Raw genomic sequence first — 25,000 nt, 5'->3', positions numbered from 1 at the left:
TTTTGCTGTCTTAATCAAGCTACGAGTGTTTTAACTGCACCAGAACTATTTGTTTCATCTTAAATTGTTATCCGCTATACAAGGATCCTTTCATCCTCTTTCCTCTGGATTTCTTCCTTCAACCACCTTAGTTTATTTTCTCTTCCTTTCCATTTAAACAACCTCTTATTAGTTAGCATTTCCCTTTGCTTCCTTAATACATCCTCCATCTTAAATTTAGAAATATCTTCCTGTATAAGCTGCTGAAATTCTACTTTCAAAACTTCCTATCCTGCAGGAGTCAAGCCACTATCCCCTTCTGATAGCTTCAACAGAGTTTTTTTACCCATGCTATAAAACTAAGTTTAACCATCCTGTACATTTCTGGGAGTGTTATGAATTGGGAGATTTTTTAAATTTCCTACAGAATATACTGTCATAAATAGTGGGGGAGCAAATCACTGTAACTAAGGAAATGATTCTTTTCAGCTGGGACACAGGATTGGAATTACCTAGACATAATAGGGCATTATCAAATATAACTCTGTTGGCTGCCAAAAAAGCAATTGCTAGAAAATGGAAATCAAATTCCAAACCAACAATGTTTAAAGTATTGGATATTTCCTATAGAACACACTGTCAGAAATATTGGGATTGGGAGAACAAATGGCTGTAATTAAGGAAATTATTATTTTGAGCTTGGACACAGGATTGAAATTGCCTAGACATAGCTGGGCCTTATTAAGTTTAAATCTGTTGGCTGCTAAAAAAGCAATTGCTAGAAAATGCAAATCAAATTCTAAACCAACAATACCTGAAGTACTGAATATTGTAAAAGAGATAAATGAACTCATAGAGGGATCTTTACAAAAGTGAAGGAGCAAATTACATATGAATAAATTGCATTTTTATTTAACATTTGTTAACCGGGAAAGTCTGACTTGGAATGAAGCCAATTTTCAGCAGAGGCCCAGGGAGAAATGCTCCAGACACATGTCTTTGTAATGTGGGAGGAAACCGGAGTACCCGGAGGAAACCCACACTAATGCAGTGAGGACATGCAGACTCTGCACAGAAGGCACCCCAGCCGAGAATCAAACCGGAGAACCTCTTGCTGTGAGGTGACAATGCTACCGCTGCACCTCTGCGCCATCCTATTTGTGGGAACAATACATGCAGAAAAATGTTCATAAGGGAGATTGAGGTTTAAGGAAAGACAGGAATTGAGGAATGTGTGCAATGTCTGACTGAATGACAGTTATTATAAGATATATATGTAATGTATGTAAATAAAACATGTTAATATGGGTTGATGTCTTTTCTTTTCTATTAATTTATATGTGCTTATGTCTTGCGTGATAATTTAATAAAGATGTTAAAAAATCCAGTAAATGGGAAATATCCAGTTGAAGTCACATGGTCTTCCCTCAACAATTTTAATGTCTATTTTAACCATACCATGACCTGATAATATCACTGGACATACCTGTGGTTTTGCAAAAAGCTAAGTATGCCATGCAAGCATTGTCCATCTTTTCAATCACGGTATATAATATGTAAATCCCTTATCCCATCTAGCTACCATAAAATATAAAATCTAGCTACCATAACCATATAAACTCCAATCCTAATGTTGTGATAAAGGTTTAACTTTTCCTTTTACTCAGTCAGTCTGTACACCCTATCACCTTGCTTCTTCACTTCCGATTGCAAAAAAGTCATATTCCACTCACCAGATAAAATCAAACCCTATTCTGAATATACAATGCAGACAGTATTATTATTTTTATTTATTTATTTATTGACATTTGTTAACCGGGTTTGTCCATCTCGGCTTGTGGCCCATTTTCAGTGGAGACCCGAGGAGAAAAGCTCCAGTAATACATTTTAAAACAAGTACAATTTTAAACAATATTGATATAATAGCAGTTATAGCAAAACAATTCACATATGTTGGGTTACATACATAAAGTTAAAGTTGCATTAAAAATAAGCTAAGTAACAATTCAATAGGTCAACAATAAACATTTTTTGTTTGTATAAAATTGGGCAAATGCATAGTAGACACATTGGAGAGAGAGGTGTAATGAGGTACTAAGTATGGTCCTTTTGAGGGTACATAAAGGGAAGGAAGACTAGGTAGGGTCATGGCAAGGGCAGGTTCTGGAATTGAGAAAATAAGCTTTTAGTTCATTTTTAAAGTGTGAGGTGTGGGAGATTGAATGTAAGTCAAGGGGAAGTTTGTTCCAAGCATGGGCAAGGGGTGTTTGTAGAGTAGTTTGCCTACTGACCTTTTTGGGTGGTAGATATCAAGTAATTGTTGGTTAGAAGTACGGAGGGTCCATGATGGGATGTAGATGGAGACTAAGGAAGATAGAGATGGACAGAAGGAGGGTTTATAAAGAATAGAGTGTAGCATATGAAATTGATAAGATAGCAGAAACTGGGGAAGTTCAAGCCATTGAAGAGAGTTTAAAGAAATGTAGTGGTGTGAGCTGTATTGGGAGTTAATAATGATTCTGGCTATTTTATGGTAAGTATGTTGCAGTTTGTTTAGAGTGGAGGCCTGGATATTGGTAAGAACTGGGGCGGCCTATAAGAGGGAGGGGAGGAGGAGTGCCTGGCCCAGGGTAAGTCTAGTTTTAGGGGTTAGGAATTTTTTGTTCCAATATAGCAGACCTAGTTTCTGGTTTCTTTTTTTATACATTGGAGTATGTGTAGGTTGAACTTGAGTTCGTCATCGATAATGGCCCCTAGGAGTTTTGTGTGGGTGTCAGGTTGGATGTTTGTATTGTTAGAAGATGTAATAAAAAAGGAGGTTTTGTGATGAGAAAGAGAACGGGGAAGGAAAAGTAGGAGTTTGGTCTTTTTGGGAATTAGGATCAATAGGTTGTGAGAGAGCCATTGTTCAGTGGATAGTAGGGCCTGTTGGGTTAGCGAGTGTAGTTCAGGAATGTTATTTGAGATGGATATAAGTGTGGAGTCGTCGACATACTGAATAAGGGAGGATTCTTTGCATGAGGTGTAAAGATCATTGGTGAAGATGTTATCTTTCATATCTCTGAAATTCCCACTTTGGGCAGAATATACATTGAGTAAAGTGTTAGCATCTGACTAAATATTGTTCCCTTCCAACCATCCAAGCACCATCCTTCAGCCTCTAGTACATCTGTTTGCAGTACAGGTAATGCCTTTTCTAGCAACACCACTGTCCCTCATCTTCTCACCACATTAAAACATAATTGGCTATCAGTTTATACCACTTCTTTAATAACATTTTATGTTATTCTCGCCCCATTTGAGTGTCCTAGAACAGTGCTGTTTTAATCTCTTCTGTCATCAAACTATTAAATATGCTTTGTCTTTTCACTGGATTTGTAGGCACATTCATATTTCATGTAGCTATATGAAAAATTGTTATATCTTGCCTTAAAGCCATAGCAATGTATTTTGTCTTAAGGCAATTACACCTTGCACTTGTCTGTTTCCTGTTTCTAATTTATTTCCTGTCACAGCATCCATTCACCACTATCTCTCTCTAGAATTAAATTCCACCACTAACCATACATTTACAAAAATTACATTTAAAGGTGCTAACAAAGAAGACCTATATGAAACTATATACATTATGTATAGTTTTAAATTGGGCCCTTTTCATGGCAGGGGGTCCTACCCCATTTTAGTGCAGATCTTTGGCCCCCTTCCCCCAGGTGAGCATGGAGACAAAAACGTGCTTATCTCCACCTACCTGGCTTCCATTGTGGCACTCTCCTTCACTACTGCTTTTTTTTGTACTGAGTCCTACTTCTGAATGCTTAGAAAGCTTTTCTTACAATTGTTTTACCTACACACTGTACAGTATTATTCTCCCATCTATTGCTACATTAATTTACAGTGATTTGATTCCAATCATATGATACCATAACCACAGGAGCTTTGGATTCAGAACTGGAAAAAAATAATATAAGAAAACAGAAAATGTCAGAAAGTTTGCAAGGGTTATAAAGTTCACTCATTTTAGAAAATTCCTGCTTATACAAACCAGAGAGTCTGCTATCACCTTTTGTTTATTTTTTTTCTTTTCTTTTTTGCAATAATGGAAGCACTCAAACAATTATTTTACTGTTGACTAACACTGCATCAACTTGAACATCCTTGATTTTGTTAGCTATCTATTACTATTCAATTAATCATTTCAATATGAATTACTTTAAATTCCCCCCTTTTTATTTTTAGTGGCATATTCTAGTCTCCCCTTCACTGGCTTCTTCAAGTGTCATGCAGTCGACTCTTTTAACCCTTCTCTCTCCATATACATGGGAACTTTTAAATTCAAAGCTCACAAAGACAACCTAAAAATGTAGCCATGAAATGTCAGAGCATACCACAATTTAAAGTATTCATTCATTCTAAAAAATATTATACAAACCAGCAAGTCCTTACTCAGAAGAGTTTTGTTTTTCATTTTAGCAAGGGTCATGAGTCAATTACATTCTGCACGCTCACACATTTGCTGCTACACTCCAAATCAGATCTACAACATTAAGTCACTGTTGTGTTTTATTATATCCCCTCTTCTATCGTTGCTCCTACATATTTACATTTTCTCAAGGCTCTTTCTATTTCTTGAACAAAGCAAAAAAAAAATATATGGTTTGAGCATCCTCAGCCGCCCTCTATTTTTTGACTATTAATTATTCAGGTTTACTTTTTCTAAGGTCTTTGCCAGTGTTAGTCTTCTCCAGCTCCATGGCAAGAATTTCCTCTTCAGAATCCGTAAAATGTCTCACTCCTTTTGAGAAAGAAATCCAGATTGTGGCTGGATGAAGAAATCTGTAACACAATCATTTCACCATGCACCATTTTTGGACTGGAATAAATGCTGCTCTTTTTGTTGCATTCCTGCTGAAAAATCCTAATCTACCCAGACAGTGTGGTCAGTGAAAGTTTAACACCCCCCACCCCCACCCCCCAGTTTCCATATTTGTAAAATAACCCACTCCTTATTTTTGTATTCTAGTGTAAATGTCTGAAACTGTACTATGATTAGTCTACACTTTCTTGTGTCCTAGTTGATACCAACACCATCCTGTGCAAGCTTTCTATCTTCAGGTCTTCCAACAGGATACCATTCCATTATGCTAAACATTTTATTACAAATTCTTTATGATCTTTACCTTCCAAGTGCTGGCCAATTCCAATTATTCTTATGTTTTCTTCCTCTAGTCCTGCCTTCTTTATCAATTAAAGTTGCCCATATTAATTTCATTTGCACTTCATCTGCTGCCATTTTAATTTTTAAAATTTCATTATGTTGCATTAAATATTAGATTATATCTGAATCCTGATTAACTACCTTTGTCATTTAATTTAATATAGGTTCATAGGTTCATACTAGGCTATCTGCCCTAGGGCATTTATAAGCCTAGCCAGAATGTGTTTGGCTTTCGCCACCCATTTTAAATTTATTTTGCTATGCCCTTTTTCGAGGTTAGTATACTGTGCCTCTGTCTAACAGTGACACAGAAGTGATACCCGGGGTAAACCTACGATCTCCCATCCACTCATCAAGATTCCTCTTGAAGAGAGTCAATGAGGGACTCTGCCTAACCTGGACTTGGATTTTATTCCAGAGTGAAGGGAGCCTCTGGGTTATGAATCTGTCCCTCCAGCATTTCCTTCCTATTTATTTCAGTGCTGAGGTTCAAGTCTCTCGAGCACGTAGCTCGATGGGATTTGGATTTTCTGAGGTGCAGCATGTCCATTAATTCCGGGTTGGACATGGCTTTATACGTCAGGCACAGATAGCCTCTGAACAGGCGGTATGCCACTGTGTAGAGCTGGAATTTCTTTAACAGGGCAGCATATGGCATCTGTTTGAGCCCTTTGATCCTCTTGGTGAGGTACTTTTGGGGTCTTTCCAGTTGCTGCAGGTGTCTGGTAAGGTACATCCCAAAAGGGGCATTGTACTCAATTATGGGCCTGATGAGGGATGAGTAAAGAGGCACGATGACCTCCCCTGATCTAGATGTGAATCCCTTCATGATTAGGTGGGCTATATAAAATGTTTTTCTAACCACTTTGGCCACGTGGTTGTCAAATGAGAGACTGCTATCAACTTGGGTCCCCAGGTCCCTAATTACTTCTTCTGTACTTAATGGATTACCACCTATGTGGTAATTTGTGGGCACTTTGTTTTTGCCAAAGGGGATGACTATACACTTTTTGGCATTTAGCTTGAGGCCATGGCTCTGGCACCAGTTGTCTGTTTCTATGAGGCCCTTTTGGAGGGTGCTTGTGTCAGCTGGAGAGTCGATTATGGCGCCCAGTTTGCAGTCATCTGCGAACTTGGTCAGCCACAGTCCTTCCGTGTTATCCCTGAATATTATAATATCTTATCATTTTCTTTGATGCACTCTACTAATTTAAAGTTCACTGTTTTTATATCTAAGAGTACATCCATTATTATCACTTCTTGTGTTATCGCAATCTCTCCTGTACTAGCTTGTAAAGTATTAGCTACATTTGGGTTGTCTGACAATGGTTCCTGGTCTTTATTAATTTCACAAGCTTTCTTTCACCTCCCTTGCCACTTCATTTGCACAATCCTGACACTTGCTAATAAAAATCCCTATCTTTGACAAATTTAGCTTATCAATTTATCCAATTTCTCATTTGTATTCCACCATGAGTGGAAATATTCAGGGAATATTTGAAAAGATCAGCACTATACTGGAAGTCCCACAACTCATTTTCTTAATCTCCAGTTAAAATGGGTAACAGTACTAACAGGGTACAGTAAATGCATACTGCTGCCTTCAGTAAGAGTCAATACACATTACATTCAAATAGCATATATACTATACAGCTGCAAGTTAAACTTATAATCACTTTATCAAAGGATTCTACCCACCTCAGACTGAAACCAATGCCTTCCAGCGCAATCTTACTAACAGAAATTCAAACTTGTCCAATATTATTTTGCAAACACATATACAGTATATTCCAGGAGGATTTAATGATATATCCCCAATACCAGCCTCCGTCTTTACAGAAAATGCTGCAACCAAGTAGACCATTCTAGCGCACCAAAAATACTGACCCATGATATAAGATCTTGACAATTAAAGCTAAAACAGCAACTCACTGAAAGCTTACACCCATTAAGTAGACATAGCCTTAAAATAATGAATAAACCACAAGCCACAAGAATTTAAAATTGACTATTAAAATTATTTTACTTGAAACAAATAAAAGTAAGCAATGCTGTTTGTAAAGTTAAATATATTGGTAGCGTTGACTTGTACAAAGAAACACAAAATAAACGGAGTTAAACAGACCAGTGGCATAGTGAGCAATTCTAGTAACATATCTGCCCTATTACTACCAGTATCTAAAAATATACTTGGTTGTTTATATATATATATATATATATATATATATATATATATATATATATATATATATATATATGACTTTTAAGTCCAAACTGCAGTTCTATAATTTCTCATGCATTGGATTTTCCAGTATGAACTCTGTCCATGAATGTACCCCACTTGTGCACACTTCAGAAGCTAGTCAAAATTTCACCTGTTTTCTCTCTCTCTCTCTCTGCTTGAAGGAGTTCCTGTTTTTCCCCAACATGATTTGTTTTTCCTGAAGTAGCATTTCAGGTAGCAATAAAACTTAAGCAATACAAATCTGTATCCATTTGAGAAGCCAGTTTCACTCTTTGATTGCTATGCTGCATTTTACTGGAAATGGCAAATACAGATTTGAGACAGAGTTTCATCTTCATTACTTAAGGACTAAGAACAGCAAGAACTAGCGTGAGATCTCAAAACTTTCCCAAGTTACCTAGCCTCTTAGCCATACCAAAGCAAGCAAGAACATATATCTCCAAATCTGTTTTGTCAGGCATATCACCAATCCTTTAAGCTTCCAAAAGTTGTTAGTATTTTTCAGATAGGTCAGTCAGGCTTGAGCTCTTTTCACTCATCCCACTGACAAAAAAAAGTGATGTTCATTTAATTTTTTTCTTCAATTTCCACTGCTTCTGAACAGTTGAAGAGTTAGCATTTCCCTCCCCACTACAAGCGTAGTGTCATTTTTTGTCCTGTTGCATTCTATTCTTTCTTCTATTGTTTCTCCTGCATATCTACCTTTACTCAAAGCTCATTGTAGTTCTTGAACAAAGAAAAAAAAAATTCTGGTTCGAGCATCCTCATCTGCCCTAGGGAGCCTCTGTTCTTTGTCCATTAGTTATCGGGGTTTAGTCTTTCTAAAGTCTTTGCCAGTGTTACTCTCCTACATCTCCATGGCAGAGATTGTTAAGTTAACTGTTAAGTTTCATAACTGTTACATTTCTAACTTGTCTTTGGTATTCATTTCACAGAATACTGTATGCTAAGGTAGTCTATTTAGCAGCCAGCTTATTTTAAGGTCTTGTCATGTTCTTTGTGCAGACTTGTTGCAGTGCTTTCAGATTCTCTCATTTTTAATGCCTGTATAGTTTAACTTCTCATTTCATGTTTAGTTTTCTTCTTTTTTGCACTACATACTGTTCCAAATTGCTCAAGTCACTGCTGTACTTTTTTTTTTAGAATTATGGAACAATGGACAGCAGTAATTTAAAAGATTCAAACATCCACATCATGGTTAATATATTAAATATATACAGTGCTTAGATAAGGCAAATGTCTCTGAGCATTGTGATATTTATATGAGTTTCAAACCATCCACTATCAAAAACATGATAAACAGATTAGAATGGTATAATTTCAAGAGATCGGTTCTTCTACCAGTGTCCAGTGCCATTCTTCTGCTCCTTCCAAGCAATAGGACCCTAAGAGAATGTTTTTTCCCAATGCGGAAGAGTCTTCTTTGGTTCCTGTAATTAAACAAAAACAGGATGGGGATTTCTTCACCCCTTTAGAACTTGTACTTTTGTACAAGTCCTCTGCTTCCTGCTTCTGTACCAGAAGCATATTATCTATGGAATCCAAGCCTAACTTTCTGTTGCTATGTCCCTCATCCTTCAGGTTGGTTAGGCCTTAGAGATCAATTTCTTTATATGTGGACCTTGGCAAAATGTGATAGGTCTTCATGATGATGTGGTCTCAGGACTCCTTCTCTTTTAGCACTGGGGCAATTCAAGTGCTATCGCTAATTGATTATCTGTCTGCCCCAGGGTTCCTGTGCTCTGCTATGGTCCTTGCTTCTTTAAGGCCACTAGTCAACTCATATTTCTTGGCATTAATGTCAGAATCCTTGAAGGCAGCTGCATGTTTTCTCTCTATGGTTCACAACATTTGATTTTAGCTTTGCTCCATACTGGTACAGTGTTTAATCTGAGGTTTCTGGCATCAGTCCCTTTGACAACGGCTTCCCTTCTGGAACTAGGGAGTCAACACTTTGGGTCAAGGTCAACTTCAACTTTATTTAGATGTTGCTTTTCAGCACATCAATACACACAATAATACTATTAAAATGTACAATAGTAGATACATAAACTAAAGAGATTTAAGCACAATAAATTATATACACAGATCTACAGTACACATCCCACACTTTCACAGGCAATCCTGCGAAGGTAAGTTTTAAGTAACCAGCAGAAGCCAGTCAAGTAAGGACACTATAGAAGCCACTGCAAACTGCAAAGGTGGCAAGCTTGAAAGGCAAAAGTATAAACACCAGCATTCTCAAAATATATCTATGGTACGACCTGCAGTCTTGAATGACAGAAATCAAAACCTTGGTAGCAGAATATGGCACTACCAATTCTTTTGGATAAATATGATACAATGTATGGATGGACAAACATACCAACACCAAAGTCATGCAGATAATTGTAAAATGAACTGGAAGCCAATGAAAGCAATGCGGAAAGGAATAACATACTGGTTATGACTCACACCAGTGAGTAATCTAGCTACAGAGTTCTTCAACTGGAAACAGTCCAGTTCAGTGTTGGAAAGTCCCAGGTAATGCAATATAGCAGAGGCTAAGGCATGTGCAAGTACAAGATATCGACTTGAGTCAGAAAGTACTTTATTTTGGAAATATTCAATAAATGAAAACAAGACGATTTTACAACTGCCGATGCTTGGTCCTGAAGTGCCAATGTGAGATCCAAAATAACACCAAAATTACGCATGCTTTTGAGTCCTGATTCCCTTTAACCTGATCATTCTGTATTTGAAGACACCATTTCAGCATTCAACATCAATACCCTTAATGCTGACTTTGATACTGACAAATGTGTTGACCCCTGCAGTCAAGACTAACCTTGTCCTCATCTCCTCTGAGTTGATCTCAGTGCCTTAACTTACATCCCCATGTTGGCCCAGTACTGATGATGCTGGCTTTCTTGCATAAATTCCCATAGCATGGACTTCCTCCACAATCTCTACCACAGGACCTTAAATGTTTGCACTTCTGATCATTCACTCCCCTTCTTTAGAGGAAAAATGGACTGGGGGCGGGCTTCCACAAGATATCACAGCCTTGTCTGGGTGAGTTATATCTTCCTTTTTCACTGAGACTTTCCTGTCAAAATCAAGAAGGTAGGCACAGTACAAGAGGAAGCACTTTGGTTCTGCAGTGGAGTCTCCCACCTCAGATATATGTGAGCATAAGGGGACTACTTCCCCATCTCTGCCAAATGGAAATAGGTTTTGGGAAATTTTGGAAATGGGCAGAGTTAAGGTGGAATGTACGTCTGAATTCCCCTCATTGCTTGAACACACTCAAGTGCAGCTCTTGGCTTGTATCCCCAGTAGCCAAGATGCTGCTGCTAGTGGCTCAAACAGTATAGGAAAAAAATGTGGTGGCTTCTTTCTGTCCTAAACAGACTAATCAGGATCCTCCAGCCAGCAAAAGACTAGATGTTCAGCAGATACTACTAAGGCAGACTTCACTGTTGCAGCATCTGCACTAAAGAAAGTTCCCACTCTGCAGTATGTGGTCACCCAGCCAGAAAATAAAGAATCATATTTGTTGGGCTGGCTAGGGAAGTGAGATTATACATCCTCATCCATTACTTTGTGGACCATATCTACATGACCTGGTTTTCTGTTTTCATAGGATCCAGCTGAAGATCTCCCAGGATTCTAAGCAGATTATCAGAAAGAAAGCTTAAAATCAAGTTAAAGTCTGAAATATTGACTCTGCTCCTTTTCAAACCTAGCTATATACTTGGCTAAAAACACTGCAGATGGTTCAGTAAACATAGCTGGCAATGGCATCATGATCAGATATTGTATCTGGATTTAACAAATAATGACTCACTGATAGAAACATTCTGATTGGACAATTCATAAAAGCTAAACTGTAGAAGGACGAGATCAAGAGGCTCAGTGCTGTTTGCATTACTTCTGAAGCTCTCCAATGTGCATTCTTGCAAATGCTGCAGAGGCCTTGTCATTACAGTTCCAGTCTGGCCAGAAGCAATATAACAACAGAGGTTCTAGAAGAGTAGCAAAGGTTGTGGTAACATCCAGAGCTGCAGACAACTCAAAAGTAGTTAGAATTTTCAAACTAGTCAGGGATACTGCAATTTCTCAGCTTGGTGTCTGCATGTGGCTCACTGGTACCCTGCCTAACTCTCTCTCCCACTCTACAGGCAGTCAGGGATCACCTGCTTTTCCACTTGTCCAAGTGAATGGGCACTGCACAGGTCACAAGGGTAAGGGTCATCGCATCCAAAGGCTACACAGCTCCCTTTTTATCCCTTACCAGACTCCAGTTCTCTTCTCCTGCCAGACATCCTACCCTGTGAGAAGGGCTGAGGCTAGAAAAGAGGTATTATGCTTTATTCAGAAAAGAACAATGTAAGAGGTCCCACCATACAGGTAAGGGCTAGACCTTCATTCAAGGTTCTTCTTGGTACCAAATAAAGTGTAGAACCTCACATCGGTTCTGGGTCTAAGTAGCCTGAACAATTTTGTTCCAAAACAATCCTTTTGTATGGGCACAGTGCAGCTGATCTTTCCCTGTCTAGCTGACAGAGGACCGCATGTGCTTTTTGGATCTCTACAATCCCCATCTTCTCATCAAAGTGGCAAAGGAATCAAGGAGGTTCCTTCTTTCTCCTTTCAACTCTGCACAGTGCTATTTGGTCTCACTTTAGTTCCAAAGGAGTTCTCTAAATGCATTTGTGTGGTTGTAACACATCTGAGACTGCAGGGCAATAGAGTATTTCCTTATCTGGATGACCGGCTCCTGGTAGCTTCAATATTGGATGGAAGCATGTTCTGTCACTGTTCCAGTACTTAGGGCTGATAGTGACCATGACAAAGTCCCATCTGATGCCACACGGTCACTTATATTCTTCACATACAAACATTTTCCTTTAGATAGAATTCTGTCCCTTCAGCCTATTGTATTTTAGATTTCAGAGACAAACTCTTTCAACAGCATCTTATCTACAAGTACTCAGACTCATGGCAGCCTCTACTGATATGGTGTACAAAGTTAAATGACAAATGAGAGTATCTTAATGGACTTTCAGAATTTATCTCCATCCTTAATGTTGCATTTCTAGTTGGTTACAAACAATGGTCTCTGCACATAAATGTCCTGGAGAGGAGGTAGTCCTTCTTACCTTATAGGCAATACACTATTCCAATCCACACTGACATAACTGTGGTTTAGTATTTCAACAGATGGAGGAGACCATTCATTTCCCCCCTGTATTGGGAGGCCATGAGAGTTTAGCAGTAGGCCTTTGACCCCAATCACCTTTTCATTGTTAGCCACATCATGGCAGAAGCCAATTCCTTACTGAACCAGCTCAGCCATTGCCTGTTAATAACCGAGGAGTGGTCCCTTAACCTGTGTGCAGCATAAGGTCCCTTAATCTGTTTATAACACAGAGCTTGTTTCATTGCTAGGCAACCCAGCTGGGACATTTTTGCATTCACAAACAATACAAAATGCAGTAGCTTTCTTTCCTTATTACTCTCTATCAGTGACATTTCAAAGCTGACTTGCTCAGAAATGGCCATCAGGTCCCCTATGTTCTTCCCCCCATTTCCACTCATTCTTAAGTTTACAGACAATAACAAGATGCACAAGGCCAAAATCATCCTGCTAACTCTCTAATGACCCCAGCAGATGTGGTTTGCCCTGTTTTGACCTCACTTTATGGGCAGCCTTTAGTGTCTGAGGACAGACATAAGTCTCAAAGCTTCACCAGGAACTTCATTCCCTTTCACCAGCTGCATTTTTTTTTTCACTTTCAGTGATGGCCATGGTTCCATCTTACCTAGGCCAGGCCAAGCAAATACAAGAAAACCTTATAATAGTTTGGGAGGGTTTGGAGAGTTGGGATAAAACTTAAGGAGTTTATTTTACAGACACAAGCTACAAGGTTTGACTCTTACCTTTGAGTTGAAATTGTTTAGGTTTAAAATATGGCCCACAAGGCCAGCTAGCCTACTACTTACCTATGAGTAAGAAACTAATTTTTCCTGTGGGCTAGAGTCCAGGACATATATCCTGTCACTGCTATAGTACCATGAAGTCTTGATTATTTATCCCAGAGTTTTGACTCGTCTTAGTTATTTTTCAATCACAATTCACCTAGCAGCCATTTATAATTTTCACTAAAACACCAACTCCTTATTGCTGGCCTCTCTGAAAGTCTTTAAATATTCCTGAAAAGTACCTTCCTTCTGCAGATTCCTATAAAGGAAACATGTTTCTCTCTGAGATCTCTATTTCATATTAGAGAGCCTGGCTCTTTGACCATTTGAACCTACTGCCATAGCAGAGTTTAAATTTATGTCACAGTAAACCTGTTTTTAAATTTATGTCATAGAAGACCTGTTTTCTTACTTTTTTTTTCCTTAAACAAACCAACTTTTAATTGAACCACAGTCAGTTTACAAACTGTATAAACCACACTTAGTAAACGTCTGCCTCTTGCGGTTGCCGTGTTCCTCTGGATTCTTGATAGCTTTTTACATGAGGACTAACCCAGATCAAGAGAAACCATTTATAAAAACAAATTTGCCTATTCTAATGCAAACATGTATTCTACACACATGTAACAATTATACATTGCCATTGTCATTTATCATTTGTTGCAATTAATACAATACAAAACTCCTAGCTTAATATCTGTTTAGCACCATGCACTTAAAACAATCTATGCATTTAACAAATGTTTACAGCTATTTATATTGCCTTCCTTCCCAGTTTTTCACTTAACTACTACCAATCCACGTTTCCATTAGCTTCACCCAGAATACTATCTACCTTTTGCCTCATGTGGGTCCATCCTCCAATTTCCTCCTCTCCTTTTCCTCTCTCTCTCTCTCATCCTTCTATCTGATCCTTCCTATCCTTCAATCAATTATCCCATTTCCTTTGCCATTTCTTATCCTGACACTCTTCGACTTTTTCTTTTTCTTTCCTTCCCAGTTTATTCATTCAGTCCTCAATTTTCTTTCCCATTGGGGATCCTCTGACTTCCAACTCTCAGAAATCGTTTTTTTGCCCTACTTTCACTATGAGTCCAATTATTTCCTCTTGTTCTTTTGGAATGTGACCTTCATAACCTAAAATAAATAATTTCAGAGAAACTGCCCTTATTTTTCACATTTTTCCTTGAAGAGATGCTTTAACTCTTCCTTGAAGCTATTTAATTTCTCACAGCTCCAAAAAATGTGTAGTCATGTGCCCCTGTCCTCACTGCATCTTCAACATATTCCATTTGTTCCCAGAAACATTTTTCTGCTTCTATCCAGGGTCTAAGAATATTTATCAAGACACTTCCAAGCAAAATCTTAAATCTATGTACCTTAGACACATATTTTAGAAACCTAATACTCTCTCCCACTCCTTCTTCTCTATTTTACACCTGGTTCCTGCTCCCAATCACTTTTTTTGTTTCTCTTCTTCCTTGTTTTTTCCTTCCGACAGCCATGCTTTCCCTATTTTTAACAAAACTTTAGTTTGTCTCCCTTTCACTCTTCTTAACTCCAGTTCATGTATAAACTGCAGAGTTCCTACTTTTGCTCCAGTTCTCTTCTTCATTCCCTGTCATCTAATAACAGTCCCTTGATATTCCTATTCAAGATCCTCATCAAGATTAAACTCCTCCTTTACTTCCCTCTAAGTTTTCAATATTCCTTTCACTTTTACTTATGACCAGTACTTTACTTTCCCATGTTTTGCTTGCCATTTCCATAGGCTATTTTGATTTAACTCATCCTCTGTCAGGCCTCCGATCATTGCTACCCTCTCCTTCCAGTTTCCCCACTGTGAGTTTTGTCCTACTTTCATAAAAATATTTTACACTGCCTTTATCCATTTCAAACTTAATTCTGCTTTTTTGTTTCCAAAAGGGTAATTATTAAGTCCCTCTCCTGCCAACTTTGTTTCTTTAACTTAATCATATTTTTCCAGTTGGCTTCATATTTTCAGTCTATTAATCTCAGAATATGTGTTACTATACACACCTGTAAAGATGTCCCCAAATCTGGAGCTCCCAGGCCTCCTCTTTCTTTCTTTGGTCTTTATCATCCTTTCTCAAACTGCTCTGTGTTTTGCCATCCCGGATAAATTTCCTACTTATTTGATTAATCATTTTTAATAACTTATTTTCTGACAGTTCCCAAAATACTTATTCTTCATGGAGAAATTGTGGGATAATGCACATACGAAGAACCTGAAGTCTCTGGCCTATATCCAGTCTGCCTATTGTCCATGTCTGGAACTGCTCTTTCACTTTTTGGTAGATTTTTTTCATATGTATTCTTAATTGTCTACACTACCATATCACTTAAGCAAATTGCCAGGTAGCAAATTTCCTCCTTCCTCCCATTTGTCATCCTCCTGATCATCCCTGCCTTTCACCCAAATTGATTTGGTTTTCTCTTTGTTTATCTTATATCCAGAAGCCTCTCCAAAAGCTTCTGTTATATCCCACAACTTCTCTTAATCTTCTTTGTAAAACATCATCAGTGTAAACACATCATCTGCGTAAAGGGTGATTTTTTTCTCCATGTCCTCCCATTTATACCCTTTCAAGTTTGACCTTCTAATTAATTCAGCATAGGGTTTAATATATAAGGCAAACAATGGGGGAGTCATGGGACAGTCTTGCCTGTCCCCTCTTTCTACCTTGATTTTCCAAGATTATCTAGTCCTAATCTTGACTTGAGCTGTTGTTTCCTTATGTTAATCACTCACCATTCTCACCCAGTCTCATGAAAGCAATGCCAGTGTCTCTCTTGTTCCTTTGCATCTTGTAATATCAAAAGAATCTTAATGAGATTATTTCCCTTCCTCCTAACTCCCACAAAGCCAGTGTGGTCACCATGTGTAAGTGACTTCAATATTTTTGACAATCTCTCTGCTTGTACCAGCATGAAACATTGGTAGTCATGGTTCACTATCGATATGGGTCTGTAGGACGATTGTAGCACTTGATATCTCCCCTATTTTAGAATAACAGCTGCAATAATTTCTTTCCACAGGTTTGTGGGATTCCTGGTTTCATTATCTCATTAAACAGCTTCACCCATTTACTTATCACTAATCATTTCCAGAGCTCCCAAACCTTTACTGGTATGCCATCAGTTCCTGTTGACTTCCCTCTTGCCATATTTCCCCAAGTTCTGTTTCCTGTCTTGTTATCTTCCCAACCAAAGTATTTGCCTGTTCTTCCTGTATTTGTTTCAATGCTTGGAAAGCCCAGGTGTTCCTCCATCTTCTGTTATTAGTGCCTGATAATAACCTCTAAAACATTCTAAAATACCTGCTAAGGTCACTTCTGCCCCTTCTTTAGTACTCTTTATTTCTGTACATTCCTTTATGTACCACTCTTTGACTTAGATGAGTAGCCAATTTTTTTGTAGCCCTAGGATTACTGCTTAAAATTAGCTTCTCCACAGCTATCTTTTTTGACCATATTCTCTGGTCTTCCCAGCTTTGTAATATTTGTTTAATTTCTCTCTCTCTTCTCATGACAACCCTTTTTCTCCACTAGCAGCCAGTTAATTCTTTTTCTTATCCTCTACTTAATATTGTTACATGAACTTGTTATTTTTTCTCCCTCTCCTTCTAGATCTTCCTCGATAACTCTTTTAACCCATGCCTTATCCTTGCTGCAACAAATATTTTGGGAATTTCCAATGTATGTTAAATTTTTCCTCTGCTCTTCTCCTAACCTGTAAACTTATTACTGCATGATCTGATAATGTTTTCCTTGCTGCAACAAATATCTTGGGAATTTCCAATTTATGTTCAACTTTTCCTCTGCTCTTCTCCTAACCTGTATACTTATTACTGCATGATCTGATAATGCTATTGGTTAAAATGCCTCTGCATCTATCAAGTGTTAATGTTATGCATTTATGTATTATCTGTTGATTCTAGCCCAAACATTATATCTGTATGACTAGAAGATAAAACTACTTCCTACCCTATGCTCCATCTCTAGCTTCCAAGTATCTATTATACCTAAAAAAATTAAAAAGACTTACGGAACTCTCCCTTTATTCATGACCACGCTAGTTCTGGGCCCTCTGCCTACCTCATCTCTAGCAGTGTTGATATTCCAGTCCCCTACTGAGATGGTTAAGTCATCCTGAAATTTAACAATCATTACAATTATCTTTCTATCGTTGTTGTATTTGGTAGACAATAACTGCAACTACCATTATCATACCTCCTCTATCAAGCTTTATATACCCACAGCTTTTCCCTGTTTATCTTCTAGCTTTCTGGTTATTATCAGTGGCCAAATTTGTTTCTTTAAGAGTACTACTCCACCCTGTCAATTACTTCAACACTCTGTACTAGCCTCAACTCTAAATCCAGTCACATTCAGTCATCTATGCTCCTGTTTCATTCAATGCATTTCCTGCAATGCTATCAGATGCTCTTGTGTATTTCTAATATTCCCCATTAGTCTTTCTCTATTATTTTTCCCCCTTTCCATTCACATCTTTCCCCACTTTGAAGACTCAGGAAAATTTTTTGAATGACCCTGGAGGAACGTTGCTTGACAGACATGAGCCTGTCTGAAAACACATTAATCCATACCCTGTCTCGACACCCCATTGTTATGCCCTGTCATTTTGAGTACCATTAATAATAACACTTCCTAATTTCCTTTCTTGCTCCACCTTGTCTGATTGCAATCCAAATGCCTTCCATTCACCTTGGATCCTTCCTTTCCCTCTAAACTTCATTCGATTTTTATCCAGATGGGCTCATTCCCTCCCTCTTCCCCCATAAACTATGAAATACATATTTGCAAACTCCTCCTCCTCCAATATCAAAGCATTTTTTTCACTGTATTGGTCCATTACCTTCTCTAGCCCAATGTCCGCCATCAAAATGGCAGTACACAAATTGATTCTGGGGTTCCCCATATACTCCATTACTACACTTTGTGCCTCCATAGACCAGTAAGCATGTTATAATGTCCTGCTACCCTGGATCTAATTTGTTAGTTTCATGCATCAATGTATTATTATACCTGACCCACTACTCTGCCATCTTGCATCAAAATAATAGAGCTTCCCCACTCATTCCCTTGTTTGTATCAAAAACAACCATCCAATTATCAGTCTCTCATTTCCCCATTATTATCTTTTGCTACTTAGACTTAAAGCAAGTTTCTCCAGTTTGAATACTGATTCATATGTTTAATGTGCATCCTTCCATCCTCCTTCCCCCTTGGTACACGTTGGCCACTGTCCTCCTTCAATCAATAAGATTGCCTGCATTTCCTTTCCCCACCCATTAACCAATTGAGATAAGCTATGGGTCAGTAGACAGTAATATTTTACACCCCTCCACCCCTGTCACTCTAGGCTACATATTTAAAAAAGTACACTTTTTTTCTTTAACAACAAACATTCAGGAAAAAGTGTTAATAACAATATTAATTATAAAGTTAGGCAATCATTTAAGTATCCTTATATGAGTGTGCAAATAAAAGATGTTTTTTCTTAGCTATTTTTCAATTAATGTATCCTTCTTTAACATGTTCTGTGCAGCATTTATGCAACTGCCACGTACTTTCAAAGAGCCAAGAAGGAAAAAAAAATGACAGACTCTCTTGTCATTAACAAATATCACTAAGACATGTGCCACTGAAGGTCTCTGTGGTTGACTGCCATGGTCTTCCTTTGTCCTTCTCCCCTAGCTCTTTGCAGTTTACGAGTTATCTTTTTGTCTTCCTGGCTACATTCAATAAGGCTACTTTATTTTTTAGGTGCTGTTCTTTCCTGAAGAGTAGGAAGTACCCTGTATCCTTCTGCACCCTATCCTACTGGTCACCCAGTCCCTTCATATTCCTAGCAGTAGATTCTGCTGATTCTTCTTCCCTTCAGTTTTGTTTCACTTTTTTATGGAATATATCTAATGCATATATGGGATAAATAAATAAATAAATGGGCGGCAGCTTGAACGAATATCCTCAAAGTCGATCTATACAGCAACCTCCACTAAAGTTTCTTTCCTTTGCAGATTTAATGGCCAGAGAACAAGTCTTATATCATATTAGAAATCTTGATCCATAAACACCTGTGCATCACCAGTTTTAAACCTGTTACCCAGTTTCCAAGCTTCCATTAATAGCCTTCCCTTTTACTCAAGGATTTGAAACCTAGTTATAATCAGTCTAGCCCTCCCTGTATAATCAGCATGTGATCTCCAGGCTGCTCTGTGTACCTTCTCAATAAAGATTTCCTGGGAGGGTATACTAGTCCGTTTTCCAAGTAGCATTCTGCATGCTTTTATGCACTCAGTCCCCTCATATTGCTCTAAAATACCAGTCATCGTCACGTTCTTTCTTCAGACTCTGTGTTCCATATCAGATGTCCTAGTTTCCAAGTAGGTCAAGAAGGTTTCAGCTGCTCCAGCCTGTGCCTTAAGGATCATGTTCTTATCTATTAAGTCTTGCAGGATTGTTGAGTGTTCCTTCAGACCATCCACATCATTTTTTTTTCTCCAGAATAAGAAGGCCCTCCTTTAATGACTTCTTGACGTCTTTGAGCTCTAGCCATATATTTTCCGCATTACTTTCCCCTCCCTGCTCTCTGCATGCTATTCCACTGATTGCCAGTTTAACTGCTCTTTTTTCCTCCCCTGCTTTCTACGCATTCTTACTTGGTTATTCGTACAGATGATTTTCAATACCCAATTTATGAAACTCAACTATTTTTACTAAGCAGAGCATTATGGATTGTGTATGTTCAAAGTGACACCATATTGTAAGTAGAAGACCTGTTTTCTTGAAGTTTTTACCTTAGCAAGGAGAATTTCAAAACTGCAGGCCTTATGTGTTACATTGCTGTATCAACTGTTTCAAAAAGGCAAAGTGTCCATGAGAACTAATCCATTCATTTCACTGAAATTAACAAAAGGAAGCAATCTGAATTAATCAACAAATATAACAGTAATCTTTTATAACTATTCATCTGTAAAGGAGAATGCTTGTTGCATTGTCATGGAAGTTCTCAGAGACTTCCAATTTTACCTAAACAGAACAGTCTTCCATGAAAATTCCCAGCCTTTTGTTTCAATCTGTAAGATGCTGAATGCAAAGTTTCACAGTTAACCTTGTCTAAATGGCTGTCAAACAGCATTTGGTTTGTTACCAAAACCACAGCAAACCTTTAGTACTGGAACCCAAGTCCCGCATTTTTCAAAAATGGAACATCGAGTAATATTTGTGCAGTGGTTATGTGGGCATCACTGAATATGTCTGGAAGACACTATAAACGGGATATGATTTCCAGAGTGAGGTTTTCATTTGATATCCCCATTATCTTGGGCATTTTTTCACAAGGAGACCCCCAGGGTAGTGGGCTTGTGATTCTATTCTTGAAGTAAAGAAAATGGAGCTTCCAATAACAGATATAAAATGTACATATGTAATATAATGACAACTCTGGGCTGGCAGCTGCATAAACATTATTATACCAACCCTCCTTCTCCCAGCCTCAAACCTGACCTCTCTGGAGACTTCTAGAGTGGATTTGTGCAAGTAAAGTTTTGTTTTTCTTTGTTTTGTATAAAGGCATTCCAACTTGCACAGACTTCACAGCTCTGGAGATTTGTCACTGTTTGTACAGTATCATGGATAAGGGAAGGGGTAAGGTATCCTGGGAAATTTGTGAGATACACAGCTGACTATGTCTTGTAGTCCTCAATCCCCAAGATTGAACTGCCAATGCAGGTTTATCATTATGGTAGGTAAATTACTTTAATTTTTATTTACTCTTTTTTTTATGAAAAATATTTCATTTTCTTCAGCTTAGTAAAGCTTTCTGTATTTTTCACTGGAAGACAGTGCCAAACTTCAAGTCAATCTGCCTCAATTCTCTTCTGAAAACAATTGCATTTGTTTTAGGTCAATATCACAGTATTACTTCTCTACAGACATGCTAACAGATGCTCCTCATGCTTTATTTGGTTATTATTTCAGTTTGTAAATTTTGTGTGCAAACACGCACACACACACACACACACACACACACACACACACACACACACACACACACACACATATATATATATGCATATACATACATGCTGTGATGTCCCTTCTCTGGGCCAGTGATCAAGGAGGGTCAATCCTCACCACTGCCACCGATGGGGAATGCTCACTGTGAAAAAATAGACACACACAGTATTTTTAGATGCAGTCCTCTGCTCCAAGCACAGTTTCTCTTAAGAGCACACAGAGAATACACACTCCAATCCTGGGGCTGGGCTTTCCATCCAGGCCCCAAATAAGACTCCTCATTGACCACTATAAAGCTGAGTCCTTAGCCGGGTGTTCCAAGCCAAGTCCTCCACCATCATCTCTGTGAAATCAGTGCTCTCAGTGTCCCTGTTCAAAGTAGCTGTCACTCACACTATCTGAGATTTCACACACACACACCCACCTGGGAAAGTCTGGCACAGCTTACCCACTCTAACACCTCTACCCAGACTATAAGGTAGATTTGGTTCCACCAGAACACCCAAAGCCAGCTACTTTAAGGGTCTTACCAAGATACCCAATTACACTTAGTAAAATTAATACTTATACAAATGGTAGTGTTTAACCAAGCAGCAAGACTTTCAGAAATGTGGAGCCAGAGTGCCTTGAATAAATGCAAGTACTCTCAAATGTTAAATATTTTCTAAAAGACCAGCCACAATGAAAGGTTTAGATATATTTAATAATGAATAATAAAATTAAATGACAATACTGAATATTTGTTTACAATACCCAACAGAGTTTGAATCGCAGGAAATATAAAAAACAATGTACATGGAAAGACTCAGACAGATACAGAAAAAAAAAACATTTGGCTAATCTCACTATATTATTTTAACTGACTGAAGAATTACTGTTCCCTAGTCACTTACTAAGGCAAAGCAAGATGAAAGTGGATGAGTGTCTTGCCAGGGCCAAAAAAGAGTGTTCTCCTCACATCTCTCATTAGTATTCATTTCAGGGCTGCATTCAGACCTGCAAGATAAAATTGTTATGGCCTAAACCAAGTCATTTCATTTTAGGCTATTTTCTTAAGGTTAGCTGGACTGAGCTTAACCTCTTCCCTTCCAGCATCCTCTATTAAAATATAAAGACTTTATAATTTACAACAATACAGTCTGATATACATGTATATTTCTTTAATGTCCAGTAGGACCCACTGTTGATACAATTTCTTTTAATGCAAGCGACTTTACAAATACATTTTTAACACAAGCATCCAGTTCCCATTAATTACTACATCAATGGTAGTCCTCTGAACACAGAATGCATTATTAGAGATCTGGGAATACAGGTTGACAGCAACCTCTCTTTTGACCATCACATTGCCACTGTGGTCAGAAAGTCCTTGTATGTGGCACATCTCATTACTAAGGGTTTTGCATCCAGGAAGAAAGAGGTCATTGTCTTCCTCTACTCTTCCTTCATTAGGCCAGTCATTGAGTACAATGCCCCATTTGGCATGCACCTCACTAAACACCTGCAACAACTGGAGAGGCTGCAAAAGTACCTCACAAAGAGGATCCTGGGCCTTAAACATTTGTCCTATATGGACAGACTCAAAAATACTCCAACTATTCTCTATCTCATATTGCCTACTTAGAGGGGATCTCTGCTTGACTTACAAAGCCATGTCTGACCCAACTCTCTTAGAAAATGCTGCATCAAAATCCCAATCCATCCACACCACATGCTCCAGAGACCTCAACTTCATTACCATAATCAACAGAACATGCTGGAGGCACAGGTTCATAACCCAGAGACCGCCTATGCTATGGAATAGACTTCAGAGCACCTCACTGGCCTTCTTCAAGAGAAATCTTGATGAGTGGATGGGAAATAGAAAATTCACCTCTCTCTCCATAATTTGAACAGTCGTGGTAATGTATATTTATCTGTGACATCAGTATTTAATGCTTTTGCTGCTCTGTTCAAATCAAAACAAATAAAAAAATACATTCTGAACACTCAAGGCTCCAAACTGCTGCAACTGAACTACAAATGCACATTACAAAGTAAAGAAAAAAGGCAGACTTAACCATGAAAAAGTGCAAATGACTATTGTTAAGAAAGAAACAATGTGATAAAACATTTTATAGCATTAAGTATTTAAATTAATTTCTTACACACGTTTTTCATGATCAAGAGTTAATTGGGAACACATTTGTGGGAGTGTAAAGGTATAAAAAAGAAAATGATTTTTGAACAGTGATACAGAATCTGAATTACCTAGACATGGTAAGGCCTGCTTAGTTTAATTCTGCTGGCTGCTAAAATAAAGCAATTACTAGAAAATGGAAACCAAAGTCTAAATCAGCCATACAAGAAACAGTGCATATAGTAACAGAGAGAAAAGAACTGGAAGTGGAATCTTTAGAAAAGAGTAGGTACAAATTACAAAGAAAAAAATGTAACTGTGTGAATATTACCTGCAGAATAATGTTTTGTAGGAGTAATGGGGTTTAATGAAGGCAGGAATTGAATGGGGAATGTAATGTTCAAATGACAATGACTTTATATTAGATTATATGTGATGTAGAAAGTTTGCAACTGAAAATATCTCAGTATGGCTTGTTTTCATTTAAATACATGTATGATTACCTGTATCATAAATGATAATTCAATAAATATGTTTCTTGTTTAAAAAAAGATTGGTTTAATTTATTTTATGATCTGTGTATAGAACCGTTGGTGAGTGAATATTGCAGGTGTGAAAATTGTAGTTGCCATATACCATTCTCAATCTGATTACCAAAGCAACCATTTAGCTTTTGTTTGCTTCAACTAGTCAACCTTTGCTGATTGATTAACTATAAACTTTACACCTGAATGTCAGAGTGACTAGTATAACATTACTTCACCTAATCAAGTTTTCTTTTAAAGTCCTACTTCTACTTCTTACTGCTTTAACTTGTTGTGGGGATATCATTCCCTTAACTTTTGATAATTAGCTTTTATTCTCCTCTTGTTTAGTTCATCTTCGCATCATTCCACCCCTAATTTTTTGAACTAAGATGTTATTGTTTTAACAGACACTGCTTTAAGCCTGTTGCTGTGCTATAGAAAACAAACAAAATGGACACTCGTCTTAAAATCCAAGTCTAAAGCTTTCATCTCCTACATAAGGCAAAACATTGCTTAAAACTTAATGCTACATTTCTAGCACTGTTTACCAAGTTTAGAGCCATCCCACATTCTTTTAATAATATATACTGAAGTTATGCACCAGTATATTCAGCTTAGGTTAGGTGCCAGTTAGTAAGCATAATGCATTACAAGAGCTTGCCTGCTTACAGTTAAATGCTATCTCCTTAAAGTAGAACTCCCTTCCACGGGCAATCAAAAACAAAGCTCATTCTCAGACACATAGCTCTCAACCTTCCATCTTCAAAATGAGGAGAAACTTCTAATGGCTTTGGTGATAATGGAGAACAGTGGGCCTCACCTTTTTTTTTGGGGGGGGGGTAGCTCTCACAAAGTTACAGCAGTTGCCTAACATCTATGAGC

General features: G+C 38.0%; 1 protein-coding gene across 1 annotated transcript in view; it reads right to left on the bottom strand.

The window, feature by feature from the left end:
* Nucleotides 1-18,377, bottom strand: part of LOC122810653 (vomeronasal type-2 receptor 26-like) — a 194,521-nt gene extending 176,144 nt beyond the window's left edge. The window contains exon 1 of the mRNA XM_044082226.1: nt 18,306-18,377. Within this exon, the coding sequence (XP_043938161.1) occupies nt 18,306-18,377 (72 nt within the window). The remainder of the gene's footprint in view (nt 1-18,305) is intronic.
* Between the last annotated feature and the right edge of the window lie 6,623 nt (nt 18,378-25,000).

The sequence above is a fragment of the Protopterus annectens genome, chromosome 9.part0, assembly GCF_019279795.1.
Source record: "Protopterus annectens isolate FY-2018-M chromosome 9.part0, PAN1.0, whole genome shotgun sequence".
Lineage (NCBI taxonomy): Eukaryota > Metazoa > Chordata > Ceratodontiformes > Protopteridae > Protopterus > Protopterus annectens.
Note: the sequence above shows the minus strand (reverse complement) of the source record. Positions and strands in the feature narration are given on the sequence as shown.